This window comes from Cyprinodon tularosa, unplaced genomic scaffold, assembly GCF_016077235.1.
Source record: "Cyprinodon tularosa strain WSP-4 unplaced genomic scaffold, ASM1607723v1 ctg472, whole genome shotgun sequence".
Lineage (NCBI taxonomy): Eukaryota > Metazoa > Chordata > Actinopteri > Cyprinodontiformes > Cyprinodontidae > Cyprinodon > Cyprinodon tularosa.
Window position 1 is genome coordinate 257,822 of NW_024039199.1, and position 18,797 is coordinate 276,618.

The 18,797-nt window shown below is 39.1% G+C and overlaps 1 protein-coding gene and 1 long non-coding RNA gene across 2 annotated transcripts; both read left to right on the forward strand.

Moving 5' to 3' along the window:
- Positions 1 to 5,847: 5,847 nt before the first annotated feature.
- LOC119794255 lies at positions 5,848 to 6,187 on the forward strand. The gene is made up of 2 exons (XR_005282202.1): positions 5,848 to 5,937; positions 6,112 to 6,187. It is a non-coding gene; the product is annotated as an uncharacterized LOC119794255 (long non-coding RNA).
- Positions 6,188 to 6,266: 79 nt separating this feature from the next.
- LOC119794246 (serine/arginine repetitive matrix protein 1-like) lies at positions 6,267 to 10,809 on the forward strand. The gene is made up of 6 exons (XM_038301709.1): positions 6,267 to 6,275; positions 6,481 to 6,540; positions 6,961 to 7,062; positions 7,478 to 7,744; positions 10,125 to 10,448; positions 10,777 to 10,809. The coding sequence occupies exons 1-6, from the start codon at positions 6,267 to 6,269 to the stop codon at positions 10,807 to 10,809; spliced, it is 795 nt and encodes a 264-aa protein (XP_038157637.1).
- The last annotated feature ends 7,988 nt before the right edge of the window (positions 10,810 to 18,797 follow it).

Here is an 18,797-nt window from a genome sequence, read left to right on the forward strand (position 1 = left end):
GTTTCCGCTGGTGGGTGTCAACGTACAGCACACACAGAGAGATGGAGAGTGAGGATGACTCTAGCAGCAAAACAGCGTTTTCCACATGGAAATACCGGTGTTACGTGGAGCTGCGTTTCCCCACCACATAACGGTTCCCTCTGCATCTCCACACAGGCGGCAAGAGTCACCGCGCAAGCGACAGGAAACGTGCATGCTCGCTAAAGGCGCGCAATGGATGGATGGATGGATGGATGGATGGATGGATGGATGGATGGATGGATGGATGGATGGATGGATGGATGGATGGATGGATGGATGGATGGATGGATGGATGGATACTACTTTTCAACCTACTGTATTTTTTATTTTAAACATTATTTGATGGCCTTTGTGGCAGGGATGGAGATCCATATTTTATGTCACACACAGAGTATACATCTAGATAGATAGATGATAGATAGATGTTACAGTATCTATAACAACCCAAACACACAGGATTTCAGAATTAGACATCCCCAGTTATTAATTTCATATACTCACCAGATCTTAATGCCCTGTTAAAAAACTTCACATCGCGTTCCCCCCTGATGTCATTTACGCTGAGTTGCAATAAATGCTAAACTCTCTGCAGGTTCTTGTCTTTGTCGTCCGCTCTATTCAGCTGGCTTTGAAACACACGGCGAGAAGGTGGGGACCGGGTGGTGAGGGTTACGGGGGCGAGAAACGCAAAAGTAACGCAATAGTTACCTTTACTAAGAACTAGTTACTTTTATTGTGGAGTAACTCAGTTAGTAACTCAGTTACTTTTTGGGAGAAGTAACTAGTAACTATAACTAATTACTTTTTCAATGTAACGTGCCCAACACTGGTCATCTGCTAGCTGAGGAATTACCAGGGGAGTTCCCATCATTTTTAAAACCATAGCTAAAAGTTCTGCCACAATAATAAACTACAGAGGAGAAGCAGGACAGCCTTGGCATATTCCTCTTTGAATGCTAAAACTTTTAGCTGTTCCAGAAGGCAGAGATGTTGAACTATGGATGTCTGTGTAAAGCAACGTTTTGGTTTTTTATAAATCTTTCCCCAAAGCCAAAACACTCCAATGCTTCTATAATCAATGGGAGCTTAACCACATTGAATGCTTTCTAAAAGTCCAAAAACAGAACGGCCCCATCATCCTCCCCCAGAGCCCCATCATCCCCCCAGAGGCTCATTATTCAGCAGATCTAAAAGCAGTGTCACATTATTAGGAATAGATCTGTCTTTAAGAAGAAAAGATGGTGTATCGCTTATTATCTGAAATAAACCATCTATTAATCTGCCTGCAATCACATGTGTAAATATTTTCTAAGTGACTGGATGAAGATTTTCAATGCATCTCTGATAATTTGCTGGTTTTGGAATGAAAGTAATGAGTCCCTATTTCATTGTAAATGTTAATGAATTGGTAAATAATGTTATTCATCGGTTCATAAAGGAAATTCTTTAGTTCTTCCACAAAATATTTGTGAAATACTGTAGTTAAACCGTCTCAATGCTTTCCCAGTAGCTGGTTTTTGTGACATCAGACTTTCTTTAAAGGAGAAATCTATTCTTTGGAAAATGTTTTTTAATCTCTGCTAGAAAAATATTTGAGTTCACAGAACTGTACTCTGATGAATATTAATTGGAGTAAAAATCTGTATATTTCCTCTGAGATCTCTTTATCTGTATATTTTTCCTTTCTTGCCTTTTTTTTCTAGATTGGAAAAATTTATTTTTTTCACCTTCTATCCATTTAGCTCTAGATCTAATGTAAGCCACATTTGTCCTTTATGATATATAACATCTAAATGATTTTTATGATATTACAAAGTCACATTTGTCAGATTCAGTCATTTCAGTTTAGCTGCATAAATGAATCATTTTGCACCAATTTACTCTCAAAGTCTTTTTGCTGTTTGCATTTGAATTTACTAAATGCTACTGAAAATTCTCCAAACCTGAATTTAAAGTGTTCCTATCTCTTCCTGAGGTTACCAATAGTCTGGTCATTTTTCATTTCATGTATCAATTCTTTAATTACTCAAACATATTTTTCATCTTTTAATAAGTCAGCATTACATTTCCTGTAATCTTTTTTAAATTTGTTTCAATAACTGAATGAATGTGAGTGATATATCACAGTGATCTGTTAGAGGAGCAACAGAAATAGGAAGATGTGAAAGATATCTGAGCGCTTCTGGTGTAGTTAACCATAAATGGATCTGATGTGGTTCTGCCATTACTTTTGATCCATGTGACCGCATCAGGGTTTCTGTCTCCATCCTTCTACCAGGTTATTAGGATTAATAAATTCCCCCCTACCACAACAAAGTTTGAATAGCTCATTTCCCTATATTCAGAAATAATATCATCTAACTTTGACATTAACAAGTTATTTTGACTAGTTTTTTATCCTCATAAATCTTGCCCAAAATGACAGAATACCCTTGAACATTAAAGAGAAGAAGCATCCAGTGAGCCAGTTCAACAGCTTTAGTAGCAACGAGCTCTGCAGGACATTTATTAACACAGATGGCTAAACTTGAAGAACATTTGGTTCAATAAGATCTTTTCTCCCCTCTGGTTTGACCACAAGGGGGCATCTGTGTGACAGGAGAAGGTCTCCCGCAAAAAGGTGCATTGAGCTCCTTGGCCTTTACAAGATTAAAAATAATGCTTTTCTTTTCACTCTATCCATGAGTCCTCTAGCATTTAAATAAAATACACATTTGAACAATAACAAAGCTTTTTGAACAATAACAGCTCGACATAAAGAACAAAAAAGTCTTTCAAGCTGTAAAGTTGTATTTTTCCTTCCAGCAGGAAAGGAATGGAGTGAAGTGGATGAACCTGCAGTGCAACAAATCCTCTGTTCAACAGACTCAGACTCCAAAGCAGCTTCTTCTCCTTTCAATCTTTCACTTCAGCAGCATTCAGTTCTAGAGCTTTGGCCACACTGTTGATCATTACTGGATTCTGGGTTAATGTGGTGTTCACATCTGCCATCTTTTCATCTTGGCTGTCAAATCTTCAATGCAATGCTTGAATGACTTCCAATAGATCTTCCATTGTTGCCTTTGGTTTGGAGGGTCTGAGGAGCACAGGGAGGAGAAAAGGAGAGGTCTGAGGGAGGAGACAGCTGAGGAGATCTGCTTTTATCAGACCACTTATTGATTTAGGATATAATATTCATTCAGGCAGTAGTTAGCTGCTGTCGCTCTGTCAGCTAGCTTCTAATAGCTAGCTGCTAAATACTTTGGAGCTCTCTAAAACTCTGCTTGAATGAATGAATGAATGAATGATCAGGAATTTATTTCAGACATTTTTTCTGACAGACAATAAATGAATCAACCAAATACACACAAATAGAGACTAGTTAACATAAACCAAACCAAACACCAATTTCCAAACTAACTAAATTCACCTGAACATAAATAGAAACAAAACCCTCCACCCAATTAACCTGTCGGTATTTACAGCCAGAGAGATGACATCCATTGCTTGTATTTAGAGTAAACATGACAATGATGCATTGATGCTGAAACTGATTAATATTAAACCTTTTGGGAATTCCAAGAACTTGATCAATAGTACTGCATGAACTTCAAACTTCTTATCTTGTTGATTGATCAATAATGTTTTAGAATCTGGCAGAGAGTGAACAGATTGTCTGACTGACCCAGAGATATGCAATGTCAAAAGAGTTACATCCATCCAGTGTTGCATTAATTTTTCACCAAGATCTTGCATTGATGATGGTATAGTCTGACCGCTGTGCAAAGCCCTCTCTAGCACATCCCAAGGATTCTCAATGGGGTTGAGGTCTGGACTCTGTGGTGGCCAATCCATGTGTGAAAATGATGTGTCATGCTCCCTGAACCAGTCTTTCACAATTTGAGCCCGATGAATCCTGGCATTGTCATCTTGGAATATGTCTGTGCCATCAGGGAAGAAAAAATCCATTGATGGAATAACCTGGTCATTCAGTATATTCAGGTAGTCAGTCGATCTCATTCTTTGAGCACATACTGTTGTCCAATAGGAGGTTTGTACCTATCTGCTTAGTTAAATCTAGGTGGCGACTTTCTTTTTGGCCGGGCAGTGTATATATATATGCATGTATATATATATGTATATATATGTATATATATATATATATATATATATATATATATATATATATATATATATATATATATATATATATATATATATATATATATATATATGTATATATATATGTATATATATATATATATATATATATATATATATATATATATATAAATACACACTCTGAAATGAGCATCAGACTGAGGTTTGTGCTGTTCATGGAAGATTGCCTCGACTAAATGATTACATTTTTTTCACAGAGCATTATGTCCACAAGGAGGAGAAGGAAAAAGCCCATAGATGACGCAAAGACATATATTCTGTCTTGCACTGACAAGGATGGGTTTATTTTGAGATTCATTGACAGTTGTAAAGGTAAGTGACAGAAGATTCCTTGACACAACTTGTGCATTTCAGAAGCAATTGGTAATATGGGGCCTTTAAAAATAAATGTCATAATTCATGTAGAATTTATTTTAAAAGCTGGACTTTCTCCTTCAATTCTTTTCTTTTTTTAAAACTTTAAAGTTATTTTACATACATCAAGCCTGTGTAGCATCAACTGCCATGACCACTGTGCTGTTGTTGAAATCTGTTGAAATGTAGGAGGCCACATGCTCCATCAGAGAAGATGCAGATCTGTCCAGCTTTGAATTTTTTCGCCACAGTAACTATTTGGGTCAATTTACAATTCCCAAATGAACTTGATGAAAATTTGTTTGTTTATTTGGTTTTGTGGAAGAAAGTCATACTCCAAGAATAAAAGAAAATAAATACAACACCATCCGGCCTAATGGAGTGCTTAAGAATATTAATCACACCAGTTACTGCACTTTGTTGTGGTTCAGTATGAATATGATTTGGCATAAAATGGTGTTGAAAAAGGTTTCTTTTTACAGCTAACAAAACTAGAACTCAGCATCATGCAGGAAAAGGCAGGACTTATGTGTCACAAGGACCCAGTTCTGTCAATAATCAGCCTATTTCATTTGTTGATGAGCTGTATTTATCTTAATTGTACAATCAGCAGGACAGATGACTTGCGGTATAAAGGACAGAGTCCACAATATTACCCCTTTCCAGTGCAAGTCTGAAAGGGGCTTAGCACTGAATTCCAACTCAGCCTTTGCCTATGTCTGCATTTGTGATATGTCAATTGCACTCTTTAAGTTGAATTACAGAAATAAAAGAACTTTTTCAGGATTTATTTAATTGTTTTGGTAGTACCTGTGTATATATAAATATTGCTATTTTAGTTCCATGCCTTGCTGCTGCTACTCTGTAATTTCCCAGTTTGGGATCAATACAGTACATCTGTCTGTCAAAAGTCTGAGTTGTATGATGTCCGTATGCTTCATTAGTGTGTTGCCTGCACTAAATGGTACACAGCACTCTCAGGTAAAGGGAACAGAATAGAGCAGACGCGACCTCAATGATACATTGATCTGGATGGGTCAGCATCAAAAACATTTGATGGCCACATAAAGGCTGATCAAAAAAGCAGTTTACCTGTACACTGAGCAACACAACTTGGAGAGTGCTGAGCATTGTCTGCAGGTAATACAATGAGACATAAGAACCTCAACCTCACTTTAAAAGAATGCTGCATTTCTTTTTGAGTTCCCAGAATTAAATGTTGACTTATTTTATATTACTATAGGAAGAGGAGTTTTTGCCACACACCCCATTGAACCAGGGGACTTTGTCTTGGGAGTATAGGGGTAAACTCCTGACACAGGAAGAATGCCAGTCAAGACAATACTCGAGGATTGAAAGCACATTTGTCTTTGACTTTGAGTATCGGAACAATTGCCTGTGGTAAGCATGAATAGATAGATGTTTTGTTAGATTGGAGAAATTCTGATTTGACCCAGAAACATGGGTTTAATATTTGAATAATGTTTTAAAAGACACATACTATTAGGAATTTCTTTTGAAAATGCATCTTTCAATAAAACTTTAAACTACAACAATTTTTCTTATGCTTTTCAGCCTGGATGCATCTGAAGAAGATGGATCTCTCGGACGACTAGTCAATGACAACCACAAAAATCCAAATTGTGTCATGAAAAAAATCATAGTTGACAACAAGCCACACTTGTGCCTTTTTTCTCTTAAGAAAATAGGAATAGGAGATTAAATTGATTATGACTATGGTAAAGCAAAATGGCCTTGGCATACTGAGGTGAGTTGGTTAGATTAGGTGTAGATTTCTTGATTTTTTTATTTTTTACAAAAAACAAATGTTGTATTTCTTTGATATTATCGATGTTTCTAATATTACTCTGGACTATGACAATGTAAATGTGTTGAATCTTTGATCTGTGATGTGATTTAAGATGAGTTCTTTCTGTGATCCAGGTGAAAAAAACCCAAGCTTCTGCAGCAGCAGAAGAAAAGTTATTGAGTGGTAAAGACCAGGTAATGTCACACACACCGTCATGTTTCCAGTCATGTCCTTATGGGGTCCTTCAATCTTCCAAACGCATTCTTTCTGTAGTCCCTCCTTTACACACTCCCATGTCTCTAGTGTGAGCCATGTGGGGCCCTCCCGTCCAGTTCTTACTGTAACTGTTTTTAAGGCACCATGGTAACACCTGACACGACCTCAGCTGTGATTTTAACATTCATCATTGTGCACTCTCTGAGCTGTTGCATCTTTAAACACAATCTTTGCATTGATCCGATCATAATAGCTGCTGATGAGTCCTGAAGACCATGCCGTGCTCTCGATTGAAGCACTGTGTTGTTTCAGAAATATTTGACCACTAGATGATCTTATTTGCCCATGAATGTCTCTTCATTCAGTTCTAAATCCATTCTTGTCCATCTATATTTCAGGTGAAAGGCCTTCAGACTCCTGCAGCAGCAGTTGAGAATGAGACCAGCCCTGTTCCTCAGACGTTAAATGATGGACCAATCCCAGATGAGCCCTGCACACAGGTAAAAGTACATTTAAACACATTCATCTATGCTGACTTGTATGCTATGGTGTTCTATTATTAAAGTGGCTCAATGCTCGCATGACTTGAAAGTAATCAGGTGAAGTTATTGGTTAGGGCTATTGTGACAGTTAATGTCATACACAATCTGAAGATTCTAGGGAGAAATCAGGAAAATCTTTTTTTATTGACTAAAGAAAAAAACATTTTGATCCAAATGGTTTCCTTCAGGCAATTGTATTATAGCATTATAATACTATGAGATGTGTTTTACCGCGATGTAACATTTCTAATTTTACACTGTCTAAACGGGATGATGATCACATTTCTGGAGACAGCTTATTTGTCAGTTCATGTTTTGTTGCTTTGGCCAATCTTTTTAATGCCATACTTACAAATTTTTTTTTTATTTTCAGATATTTACTGTCCAAGGATTTTCGCTGGTTGATTATCCAGATAGTGATGAACCTGATGAGGATGATGTGATGAACAAACCTCCTTCTCCACACCTGGATGTTGTGCTTCGCCAGAATGATATTGGGTCGGATGTTTCAGATCATTTGTACGATTCAGATGAAACTGTTGTGATAGAAACTTGTGATGAGGCTTCTCCAAGCAACCATTCCAACAAGCAATCAAATGATGAACTTGTTCCACCACTGAGACGCACAAAAAGCATTCTGGTAAGGCCCAAAAACATATTTTGATACTTTTTTTTTTTTTATATACTTATTTTCATATATGTATATATAAAAAAGTGTGTGTGTATGTGTGTGTGACCATTCTCAGTCACATGACTCTGTTCAGTTACGCAGCCATGCTGGATGGCAGAAAGCTAGTCTAGAGTGACAGTTTACTTGTTGTGAGGCGCTTCATTAATGATGGTTCTACAGGTGCTGGTCATAAAATTAGAATATCATGAAAAAGTAGATTGATTTCAGTAATTCCATTTAAAAAGTGAAACTTGTATATTATATTCATACATAACATACAAACTCATATATTTCAGATGTTTATTTTGTTTAATTTTGATGATTACAAATGACAACAAATGAAAATCTCAAATTCATCATATCAGAAAATTAGAATATTACTGAAGACCAATAAAAACAAAGGATTTATAGAAATGTTGGCCAACTGAAAAGTATGAACATGAAAAGTATGAGCATGTACAGCACTCAGTATTTAGTTGGGCCTCCTTTGGCCTGTATTACTGCAGCAATGCGGCGTGGCATGGAGTCGATCAGTCTGTGGCACTGCTCAGGTGTTATGATAGCCCAGGTTGATCTAATAGTGGCTTTTAGCTCTTCTGAATTGTTGGGTCTGGTGTATTGCATCTTCTTCTTCACAATACCCCATAGATTTTCTATGGGGTTAAGGTCAGGAGAGTTTGCTGGCCAATTAAGAACAGGGATACCATGGTCCTTCAACCAGGTACTGGTAGCTTTGGCACTGTGTGCAGGTGCCAAGTCCTGTTGGAAAATGAAATCTGCATCTCCAAAAAGTTGGTCAGCTGCAGGAAGCATGAAGTGCTCTAAAACTTCCTGGTATGTGGTTGCGTTGACCCTGGACCTCAGAAAACACAATGGACCAACACCAGCAGATGACATGGCACCCCAAACCATCACTGACTGTGGAAACTTTACACTGGACTTCAAGCAACATGGATGAAGTGCCTCTCTTCTTTTCCTCCAGACTCTGGGACCTTGATTTCCAAAGGAAATGCAAAATTTACTTTCATCAGAGAACATGACTTTGGACCACTCACCAGCAGTCCAGTCCTGTTTCTCTTTAGACGCTTCTGACGCTGTCTGTGGTTCAAGAGTGGCTTGACACAAGGAATGCGACAGCAGAAACCCATGTCTTTCATACGTCTGTGTGTGGTGGTTCTTGAAGCACTCACTCCAGCTGCAGTCCACTCTTTGTGAATCTCCCCCACATTTTTGAAGGGGTTTTGTTTCACAATCCTCTCCAGGGTGCGGTTATCTCTCTTGCTTGTACACTTTTTTCGACCACATCTTTTCCTTCCCTTCGCCTCTCTATTAATGTGCTTGGACACTGAGCTCTGTGAACAGCCAGCCTCTTTAGCGATGACCTTTTGTGTCTTGCCCTCCTTGTGCAAGGTGTCGATGGTCGTCTTTTGGACAACTGTCAAGTCAGCAGTCTTCCCCATGATTGTGTAGCCTATAGAACTAGACTGAAAGACCATTTAAAGGCTTTTGCAGGTGGTTTGAGTTAATTAGCTGATTAGAGTGTGGCACCAGGGGCCATCAATTTTGAACCTTTTCACAATATTCTAATTTTCTGATATGATGAATTTGAGATTTTCATTTGTTGTCATTTGTAATCATCAAAATTAAACAAAATAAACATCTGAAATATATGAGTTTGTATGTAATGTATGAATATAATATACAAGTTTCACTTTTTAAATGGAATTACTGAAATCAATCTACTTTTTCATGATATTCTAATTTTATGACCAGCACCTGTAGATGTCTTTACCCTTTTTAAGCCAGTCCAGCTTTTATGTGGGCAGCTCAGGCAGTTATATTTTATAAGTTTGCACTTGTGAGTGCTTAAGACCCTTACGTTTTTTCCAAGTCCTGGTTTACAAACCTCAGATTAGCTTAGCATAATGTTTACAACCTCGTCAACAGACAGTCGCATTTCACAGGAGCAGAAATAAAAGCTAAAAGTGGTTAGAAGCTTAAATATCTGGTGCAGGATGGTATCAGACCTTCAGCTGTGGAAAGTGTCCCAAACACAGTATTTCCTCTTCATGTCAAAGATGAAAACAGCAGAACCAGATAACATTTACACCATGTAAACATTAGGAAAACGTCTCCACATTATATATATTATACTAACGCCAGGGTGACAGCTGTTGTGTTGATAACCTACAGCTTTCGTCTGTACTTTCGTCCACATCCTATGGACGAAAGTACAGAAAGTGATAGCAGTATGGAATTAACTGTTGAAAATGAAAAGAAGAACAAAGTTGCATCATTCAGACAGAGCAAGTCTAAGCCTAGTGAGAGTGGAAGCTAGACCTCCAGACAGAGCAAGTCTAAGCCTAGTGAGAAAGGAAGCAAGTCCTCCAGAGAGAGTGGAAGTGAGTCCTCCAGACAGAGCAAGTCTAAGCCTAGTGAGAAAGGAAGCAAGTCCTCCAGAGAGAGTGGAAGTGAGTCCTCCAGACAGAGCAAGTCTAAGCCTAGTGAGAGTGGAAGCAAGACCTCCAGACAGACCAAGTCTAAGCCTAGTGAGAGTGGAAGCAAGACCTCCAGACAGACCAAGTCTAAGCCTAGTGAGAGTGGAAGCAAGACCTCCACACAGACCAAGTCTAAGCTTAGTGAGAGTGGAAGCAAGACCTCCACACAGACCAAGGTAAGCCTAGTGAGAGTGGAAGCAAGACCTCCAGACAGACCAAGTCTAAGCCTATTGAGAGTGGAAGTGAATCCTCCAGAGAGAGTGGAAGTGAATCCTCTACTAAGAGCCAATTTGATGTTGGCCAGAGCAGATGTTTGGAAAGAAATTGTGATCCTATACAAAGATTGCCAAATAGTAGGGTTTATGGGAATGAAAAGGAAATGACATATTCTAAAAATGTTTCATTGCCCCTGGAAGAAGTGCAATCTATCATTGTCAGTCCAACTTTAAAGAAGGATGATGGATCCAGAAGTTATAAAAAGAAACACTTCTGCTTTTATTGCAGGAAGATTGTCCAGAAAATGTCAAGACACCTTAGGCACAAACACATAGATGAAATGGATGTTGCGAAAGCATTCAGTTTTCCAACAAACTCAAAGGAAAGAAAACGACTATTGGACTATATAGAAATAAGGGAAACTTCGAGCATAACAGTAATGTTTTGGAAACACGAAAAGGAAAACTCATCCCATGGAGACAACAAGAAAAAAAATCAGACGGGCACAAGTTTGCACATTGCGTTTACTGCTATGAGTTGTTCTCAAGGAGAGCAATGTGGCGGCATTTCAAGGTCTGCAGCTTTATACCAGAAAGTAGTAAACCAGGTAGAACTAGAGTTCAAGCCCTGTGTGCTTTTGCTAAAACTGCTCCAAAAGAATATACAGATGCGTATTGGAAATTCTTGAGTGTAATGAATCAGGACCAGATTGCAGTCGCTATCAAAGGAGACAGCTGCATCCTCAATTACGGGTTCAGATTGTTCAAAAAGAATGAGAAAATAGTCAGTCAACACTCATACATACGCCAGAAACTAAGAGAACTTGGCAGGCTTTTATTGGAAGCTAAGAAAGCCACACATGTGAAGACCATTCAAGAACTCATAAAACCTGAACAGTACACCCAGGTTGTCAAAGCTGCAAAGTTCTTATCTGGATTCAGTGAGCAAACTGGCAAGCACCAACGTCCCTCTCTTGCACGCAAGGTAAGACACAGCCTACATTCATTGGCCATGTTTATAAAGTCTGAAGGACTGAAAAAGAAAGATAAAGAAACCATCCAAAATGCTGAAGAGTTTGCGCAGTTATACCAAGAGAGCTGGAGGTTTGATATTGCAGGCCAGGCATTGACCCAGCTTAACCAGGCCAAATGGAATGCACCGCAACTCTTGCCTCTCACACAAGATATCCAAAAGCTACATTGCTATCTAGATGAAAAGCAGCAGCAACATCTCAAAGATCTACAAGAACATCCTTCATCCACAAATTGGAAAGAACTTGCAAAAGTAACGCTCACCCAAGTTATGCTTTTTAATCGACGGAGAGCAGGGGAAGTGTCTCAAATGCGCTTGTCTGCATACTTATCAAAGGACACAGAAGAAGAACAGGGAGACGTGAACTTGGCCCTCACAGCGCTTGAGCAGAAGCTCTGCAGGCATTTTATGCACATAGCAATTGTTGGAAAAAGAGGAAGAAAGGTACCCGTTCTTCTAACCCCATTAATGAGAGAGTCTATTGATGCCCTTACTGAGACCAGAGAAGAATGTGGGGTACTGAAGGACAATGGATATCTGTTTGCTTTGCCACAATCTGACCATTACCTCAGGGCTTGCGACTGCATGAGGCAATTTGTCAGTAAATGTGCTGACATAAAAACATCAATAAAACTGAGGAAACATATCGCTACCTTGTCTACGGTTCTCAACCTCAAAACCACTGAGCTTGATCAGCTGGCAGACTTTCTTGGTCATAACATTGCTGTTCACAGGAAACATTACAGGCTCCCAGAAAGCACCCTCCAATTAGCCAAAGTTAGCAAAGTCCTCCTGGCAATAGAAAGAGGACGCCTTGGAGATTACAAAGGGAAGAGCCTCGATGAAATACAAGTCGACGTGAATGGTAATTAACAGATTTTTGAAGGCACAATATATACAACATTTAAGCAGTGTTCAAAACTGTGCACTTGCCTGAGTGCTCTGGGATACAGTACACAGTGGCACCGCGGCAGACCAAACCAGACGAAAGTGCGCATTCAGCTCGGCAAAGAACTCATGCTCTTCCTCAACACTGAAGTCCTCAGACATTTTTCTTTCGTTGTTTCTTTCTTTGCACAGGTAAACAGCACATTTCTTCTTCTACGCTTGCATTATCGGCAGAGCAGACGCTGAATGCGCACTTTCATCTGGTTTGGTCTGCCGCGGTTTCCGTAGACTTGTGAACGCGCTTTTAGGAAATCCTATACACTACTGTTTATGCTCTAAAAACATTCTAAATGACTTTGTTTCGAGTAAATTATGGACGCTACCCACTCAGGACACTTGGAATACATTGGACGAGCAGTATGGAGGAATATTGACACGTTTTTTGTGGACTTTTATGGACCTTTCTGCCTCGGGTGCCATAGACCTCCATTATTTGAATGTCAGCAGACAGAAAGAAGCCTCCCAGATCTCCAGATGCATTTGAGATATCAGAAAAGTACTCCAGAGTGTTGTTCGGCATGGGGGTGAGTAGAAAATGAAGGCTAATCATGTTTTGGGTGTACTTTTCCTTTAAGTTACCTCTCTTTCTGAATGGTTTGAGTTACCTCCTTTGAAATGGGAAAACACTGGTTTTCCCTCATTTAAGGGCTAACAGACTTGGGCAGTGTTCAGACTGCAGGCAAATCTGATTCAAATCAGATTCTACACAAATCCTTTTTGGGGGACTGCTTGTTCACTCATATTTAGCAGATGTCCAAATCGGAAGTGGCTCTGTTCACACTGTGCTACTTTTATTTTGAACCTAAATGACGATTGGATTTGTCCCTGGATGTGAACAGTGCTCCTGTTCATTTACATAAAAGTGTTTACAGAAATCCTAAATTTAAAAAGCTGTCTTGTGGAATGAGTCTTTGACAGCCTGCATTTTGCCATAGATCCTTTTTCTGCATACCCTTGATCACTGCTGTCCAAATCACAAAAGTTATCTGATTTAATATTCTTACCATGCTAGCTTCAGTGACTACTTAATATTGAGGTCAACATGCTTGTCTCGCAGGGTTGAACAAACCAATCACTCTACTGACACCCCCCCCCCCCCCCCCCACCCCCACCTCTTCCTCCAACACCGTAACTCTGATACAGAGGCTGCACAATCAGCACAGGCAAACACAACCCCAGTTTTAACACTGAACACTGGGTCAGTAATGCCTGACATTACAACAAATGGCATAGATAGATGAGACTTTATTAATCCCAGAGAAATACACCAGCCACATCAGCACAGAGGCGCACACAGAAAAAGGTACAGAAATTTGGAAATGTAAATAAATGGTAAAAGCAGAGTGAAGATATGTACAAAAAGAAATGTTAGAGAAATATTTACAGTCAGAAATTAAGTGAAAAATTTAATAGAGATTAAATAATATTAAAATGGGCTCATAATGAAGTATAATGCAGGACCTGTTACTAGGGATGGGCGATACCCATTTTTTATATTTCGATACGATACCGATGCTTTGTTGTACTTTTTCTTCGATACCGATACTTTTCCTCCTTAACGGAAACCCATACAATGAAGCACTACATTGGAAATTTTATTGCAACTGGCAATAAAAATACAACTCATAAATACGTTTTTGTTTTTATTCAAAAGTTACGACAAAGAGAAACAATGAATATATGAAATCAAAATAAGTTAATTTTCTTTTTTAATAAAAACAGTGGAGTACAAAAAAAAATGTAATTAATGCCATACTAAAAAAATTCACAGTCCCAAAGCATTCAAACAGTAAACTGCTGATAGTTAACAGTAACTATGTACAACTCCACTACTTCCTGAACTTTAGCCAGCTCCTTTGTCTCTTGTCTTTCATTACTGGACAAACTGATTAATCCAGGTGTGTCTGACCATTGTGTTTGTGATTACTGAGGTCAGACACAGCTGGATTAATCAGTTTGTCCAGTAATGAAAGACAGGAGGCGAAGGAGCTGAAGTTCAGGAAGTAGTGGAGTTGTACATAAAGCCCATTACTAATACAGCAGCAGTATCATTAGCAGCATATCAACAACAAAAAAGCAAAGATAATTATCACAACAGTATCTTCACTAACAAGGTGCAAGTATTATCCAGGATGTCATGTAGCATCTGATCTGATACCAAACAGTAACTAACTGCTAACATGAACAGCAGCAGTATTATTTTCAAAATCATCATCAGCAAAAATAAAGAAAATTATCACAACAGTATCTTCTCTAACAAAGGTGGAGTTAGGATGGCATGTAGCATACAAACAGTAACTACTAACCGTAGCAGCATCCATCAGTATCATATTCAAGATCAAAGAGACACATTCGTATTGCTATTAAAATGTTCTTTTTAATCCTTGGCTTTTACTTTACTTTTGTGTTTTATTGTTTCTATGTAAAGCTTCCTTGGGTGCCATGAAAGTTCATAGTTTCCTACTGCATGTGTTGTATGCACTTAAAAATATTGTGTAGTCTATGTTCTGAATGTGTTCTTATTGTGTTATTTCATTTTATTTTTTTTTAAAACTTGTTCTGTAAATAGTTCCTTTACTATGATCAATCCATATCAATTTCAGACTAAAAACCATGTACCAATTTAAGCCCCATCCAGCTCTGCTTGAACCAAGCCCACTTCACGTTTAGACCCCACCCACTTCGAGTATAGATGCAGATGATTTAGATGGTTGAACAGACACAGATAGTGGTGAACTTGCTCATCCCTAGTCATTACCTTATTTATACATTAGACTCCCAAAAAACAAAACGTATTGCTTGGAAACAGAGCATGTACATGTACGTATACACGTGCCCGTGCACATGTGCGTGTGGTAAGGATGGTACCACCTCAATTTGAGCAAGGAAAAACCCTGGCACCTCTAGCGTTCAAGTCGCTATTGCACCACGCGCACGCGGCACGTTGCCTTGCGTCAACGCGAGCGACCTACGTGCTGTAGGTACGCTGGGAACGCGTGGGCGCCATGTTGCGGACGCGTCGCCAACAGCAAGCATATTCCAGCCCTTAGATGTTATGGCTGGCTAGTCAGAGTCTCTGTGGAAAGTCCTGGTGTTGTCCATACAGAAGTTCACATAGTCTTTGATGCAGTTTAAGACTATCGATGCCATCTCCACGGGAGCTGCATGCCCCAGTTGTCTGGAGACAGTCCTCAGTCTCTCATTTACCTCTTCAGTTCACACCTTCACTTTCCACATCTGTGGTGGAACTTCCTCAGCCTTGGTGTATGTTGGGGGAGCAGAAGAACGATCTTATCAATTATGAGGCTACAAATCTTACCGAATATCCAAAAATCACCCACTCACATTTGTTATATCTATTTCTATTCTGTTTCATACACTACATGTATATATGCTTTTTTTTCTTTTTCTCCTTTCAGTGAGAATGTGCTTAGGTTTCTTATCTGTTTGTATATAAAAAATGAAAGTAGGAAAAGTGGAGGAAGCGCTGTTATAGCTTGGTGCTGCTCACACAGTGCCATCTTAAAAAGAAAAAAAAAACTAACTTAAATATGAACTTTTAGATTAGCATCAACCCACTTGCTGCTTATTGTATAGGTTGCTGCAATCTCTTGGCGGGGAACTATAATGATGATCAGTGATAGTATTTTTATTGTTTCCTGTTTTTAAATGTAAAGAACTTTGAGTTTGCTTGTAATCAATTGTGCTATATGAATTAAATTGGCATTGACTAGCTGTGCCCCTGGTGTACCCGGGCAGCGGTTAACATGACAACTAATATTTCACCCTCTAGTCACTTGAAGAGAATTTAGGACGATAGACGGGGGGAAATAAACCAAAATTTCCCTTTTGATACACACATTCCATAAACAAATTATTTTACAAAATTACACAATCACTGTACTGACAGCTATTAGAGCTTTTGTGTATTGCATTCTTAAATGAAGCTATTTCTCTGTCTAGATGTCAGTATGCCAGGAGAGGAGGGATCAGAAGATGAGGTCAGCATGTCATCCCTGGAACAATGTACCTCCACATCACAAGTCCAAAACTGGAGTGTCTCTGCAAAAAAGAGAGGTAAGCTTTGGGGGCTTGCATTGTCTTTGGGGCTAAAACCACTCATTTATTTTTAAGGGATTTTACCTTGCTTCCTTGTCTCAACTTTTGTTTCTCGTGAGAATACGTACGAGAATCAGACCTGTCTGAAGCCTGATGAATATAAGAAGCAGACGTCTGATGTGAAGTTCCTCATACAGCAACAACTGTGTTAGCTTTTGTAGCTACATTAGCAGCTTGTCACCGTTCATCTACCATCGTTTACTGGCCTCTTACACAAAAGATAATAAGTTACACAAGCAGCAACACTTACCAACTGCACATCCTCACTGAATAAATATAATCCACTGCTCCCTGGTCCATTACTCCACTGTTACAGCACTGAAAACTGATGAATTCCTGCTCAAACAGCACAGCACGGTGGATTTATTTCTTTTTTCCTCGTAGTCTACGTCATCCTCCTCCTCTCTGACAAAGCTGGTCATTAATCGGCATTAATCCGCGACAGGTAATCAGCTGATTTCAGGCGGTGCTAAAGAAGCTAGCTTAGCAGCTAGCAGCGACATTGGCTGTGTCCGAATGTCCTCCCTACTCCCTACATAGGGCCCTATATAGGGATCACACCATTTTGTAGGGCTGTCCGAATGTCCAGAAAGAAAAAAGTAGTGCACTCAAAGTTACCCAAAAAAAGCAACAGAAAAGCGACTAAACACAATATAAGTAAATAAAATATCGTCACTTAAAATATGAGATTTGATTTTGAATGAAATATTTTTCATGCGTCCTGGGTACCGCAATGGTTGCCATGGTGACAGCTGGTAATCACGTGATTTGCGGCGAGTAGTCAGCTTAGTGTCCCAATCGCAGGCAGCATAAGGGCACTAGATAGTCTATGTAATGCAGCCCTGTTCATGGGATCTGTTCCTTTTTTTTTTTTTATTCTCCATCAGTTTTCCATAAAGACAACTATTTTCCAACTTTGTCCACCAGATGGCAATACAGGAACACACTGGATGAGCTTTTCCTACCCTGGATCACAAAGCCCCACTTTTCAATTTCCAGACTAAAAAAAAAACTACTAGAAGGAACTCATGGCCCAAACTATTGGTTGAAATACAAACATTTCAAAAAAGATCTATTAACCCTGTAGCAACAACTAAAGTGTTTTGGTTTTGTCTGTTTCTAAGGGATCATCACCATTTTTATTGTTGTTTCATTTCTGTAACATATCCCAAAAAACCCAAATGTATTTACTTGCAACCCAAACTTTGGGAAGGGATGCTCCAGAACTGGAATATTATGTATTATGTATTATGTATTTAACAAAGTACTTCAGTAACTGTTCATTTGGAGATGTCTTGTGTTTAGCCAAGTGTCTGATGTCAAATCTGTTGTCATCTGTCAGCACAAGATCTGAAAAGCAGCAAATCTGATTCAAAAAAGGCTCAGAAATCAAAGTCCAGATCTCAGCCTGTTGGGGAACTCTACAAACATTCAGGTAGTTGAGGTAATGGTTTTAAGCTTTTGTAATGGTGTTAAAAATTGGGCCAAAAGTTACTTTCTTGGAACCAAATTAATTCTAAAGTTGTTGCTTCTCAAGGTTTTTCCAAAATCCAAGAGATGTTTGTTTTTAGATGAACAATTGCACTAAACTGGGAGAACTGGTTTCCAGGATCAAACTCTGAAGTCTGCAGATTCTGATTTAGCTGCTGAATAAAAGCTGAAACAGAAAAATTAAACTTTGTTCTAAGCTGTTCTCTGAGATACCAGGAGCTTCCTGCTGTTTCCTGCTTTCCTTGGATTCTGTACGGCTGCAGCATCTGGTCCCCTATGAGCCCAGTGCTCCCAGTTAGCCTCAGCATGCAGGCTCCTACAGTCCAGACTGGGCCGGTACTGTCAGCCCAGTGGACACCAGAGGGAAGGAGTCAGAACAGAACCAGAATATTTCAGGTGATTAGCCCCGCCCACTGCTTTGATTTAGTCCTACAGTCTGTAACCCAGTAAACATCTAGAACCATCAGAACCACAGAACATCTCCTGGACCCATGATCCACACTAGAAAGAACGTCAGCAGTTTAGGATCAAAGATGTCATTTTATGGACATCTCTGATAAATAAAGAGCTAAATGTCCAAGATTTGTCCCAAATAGCTCAGATGGTAAAGCTGAGTTCCTGGAATAACATGAAAACTTTCCTTCATTCAAACCATCCACATATTTCAAAATCCCTACCTCCATGTTTTAAACCTTTCTGCTGGTTTGAAAGCGGTCTTC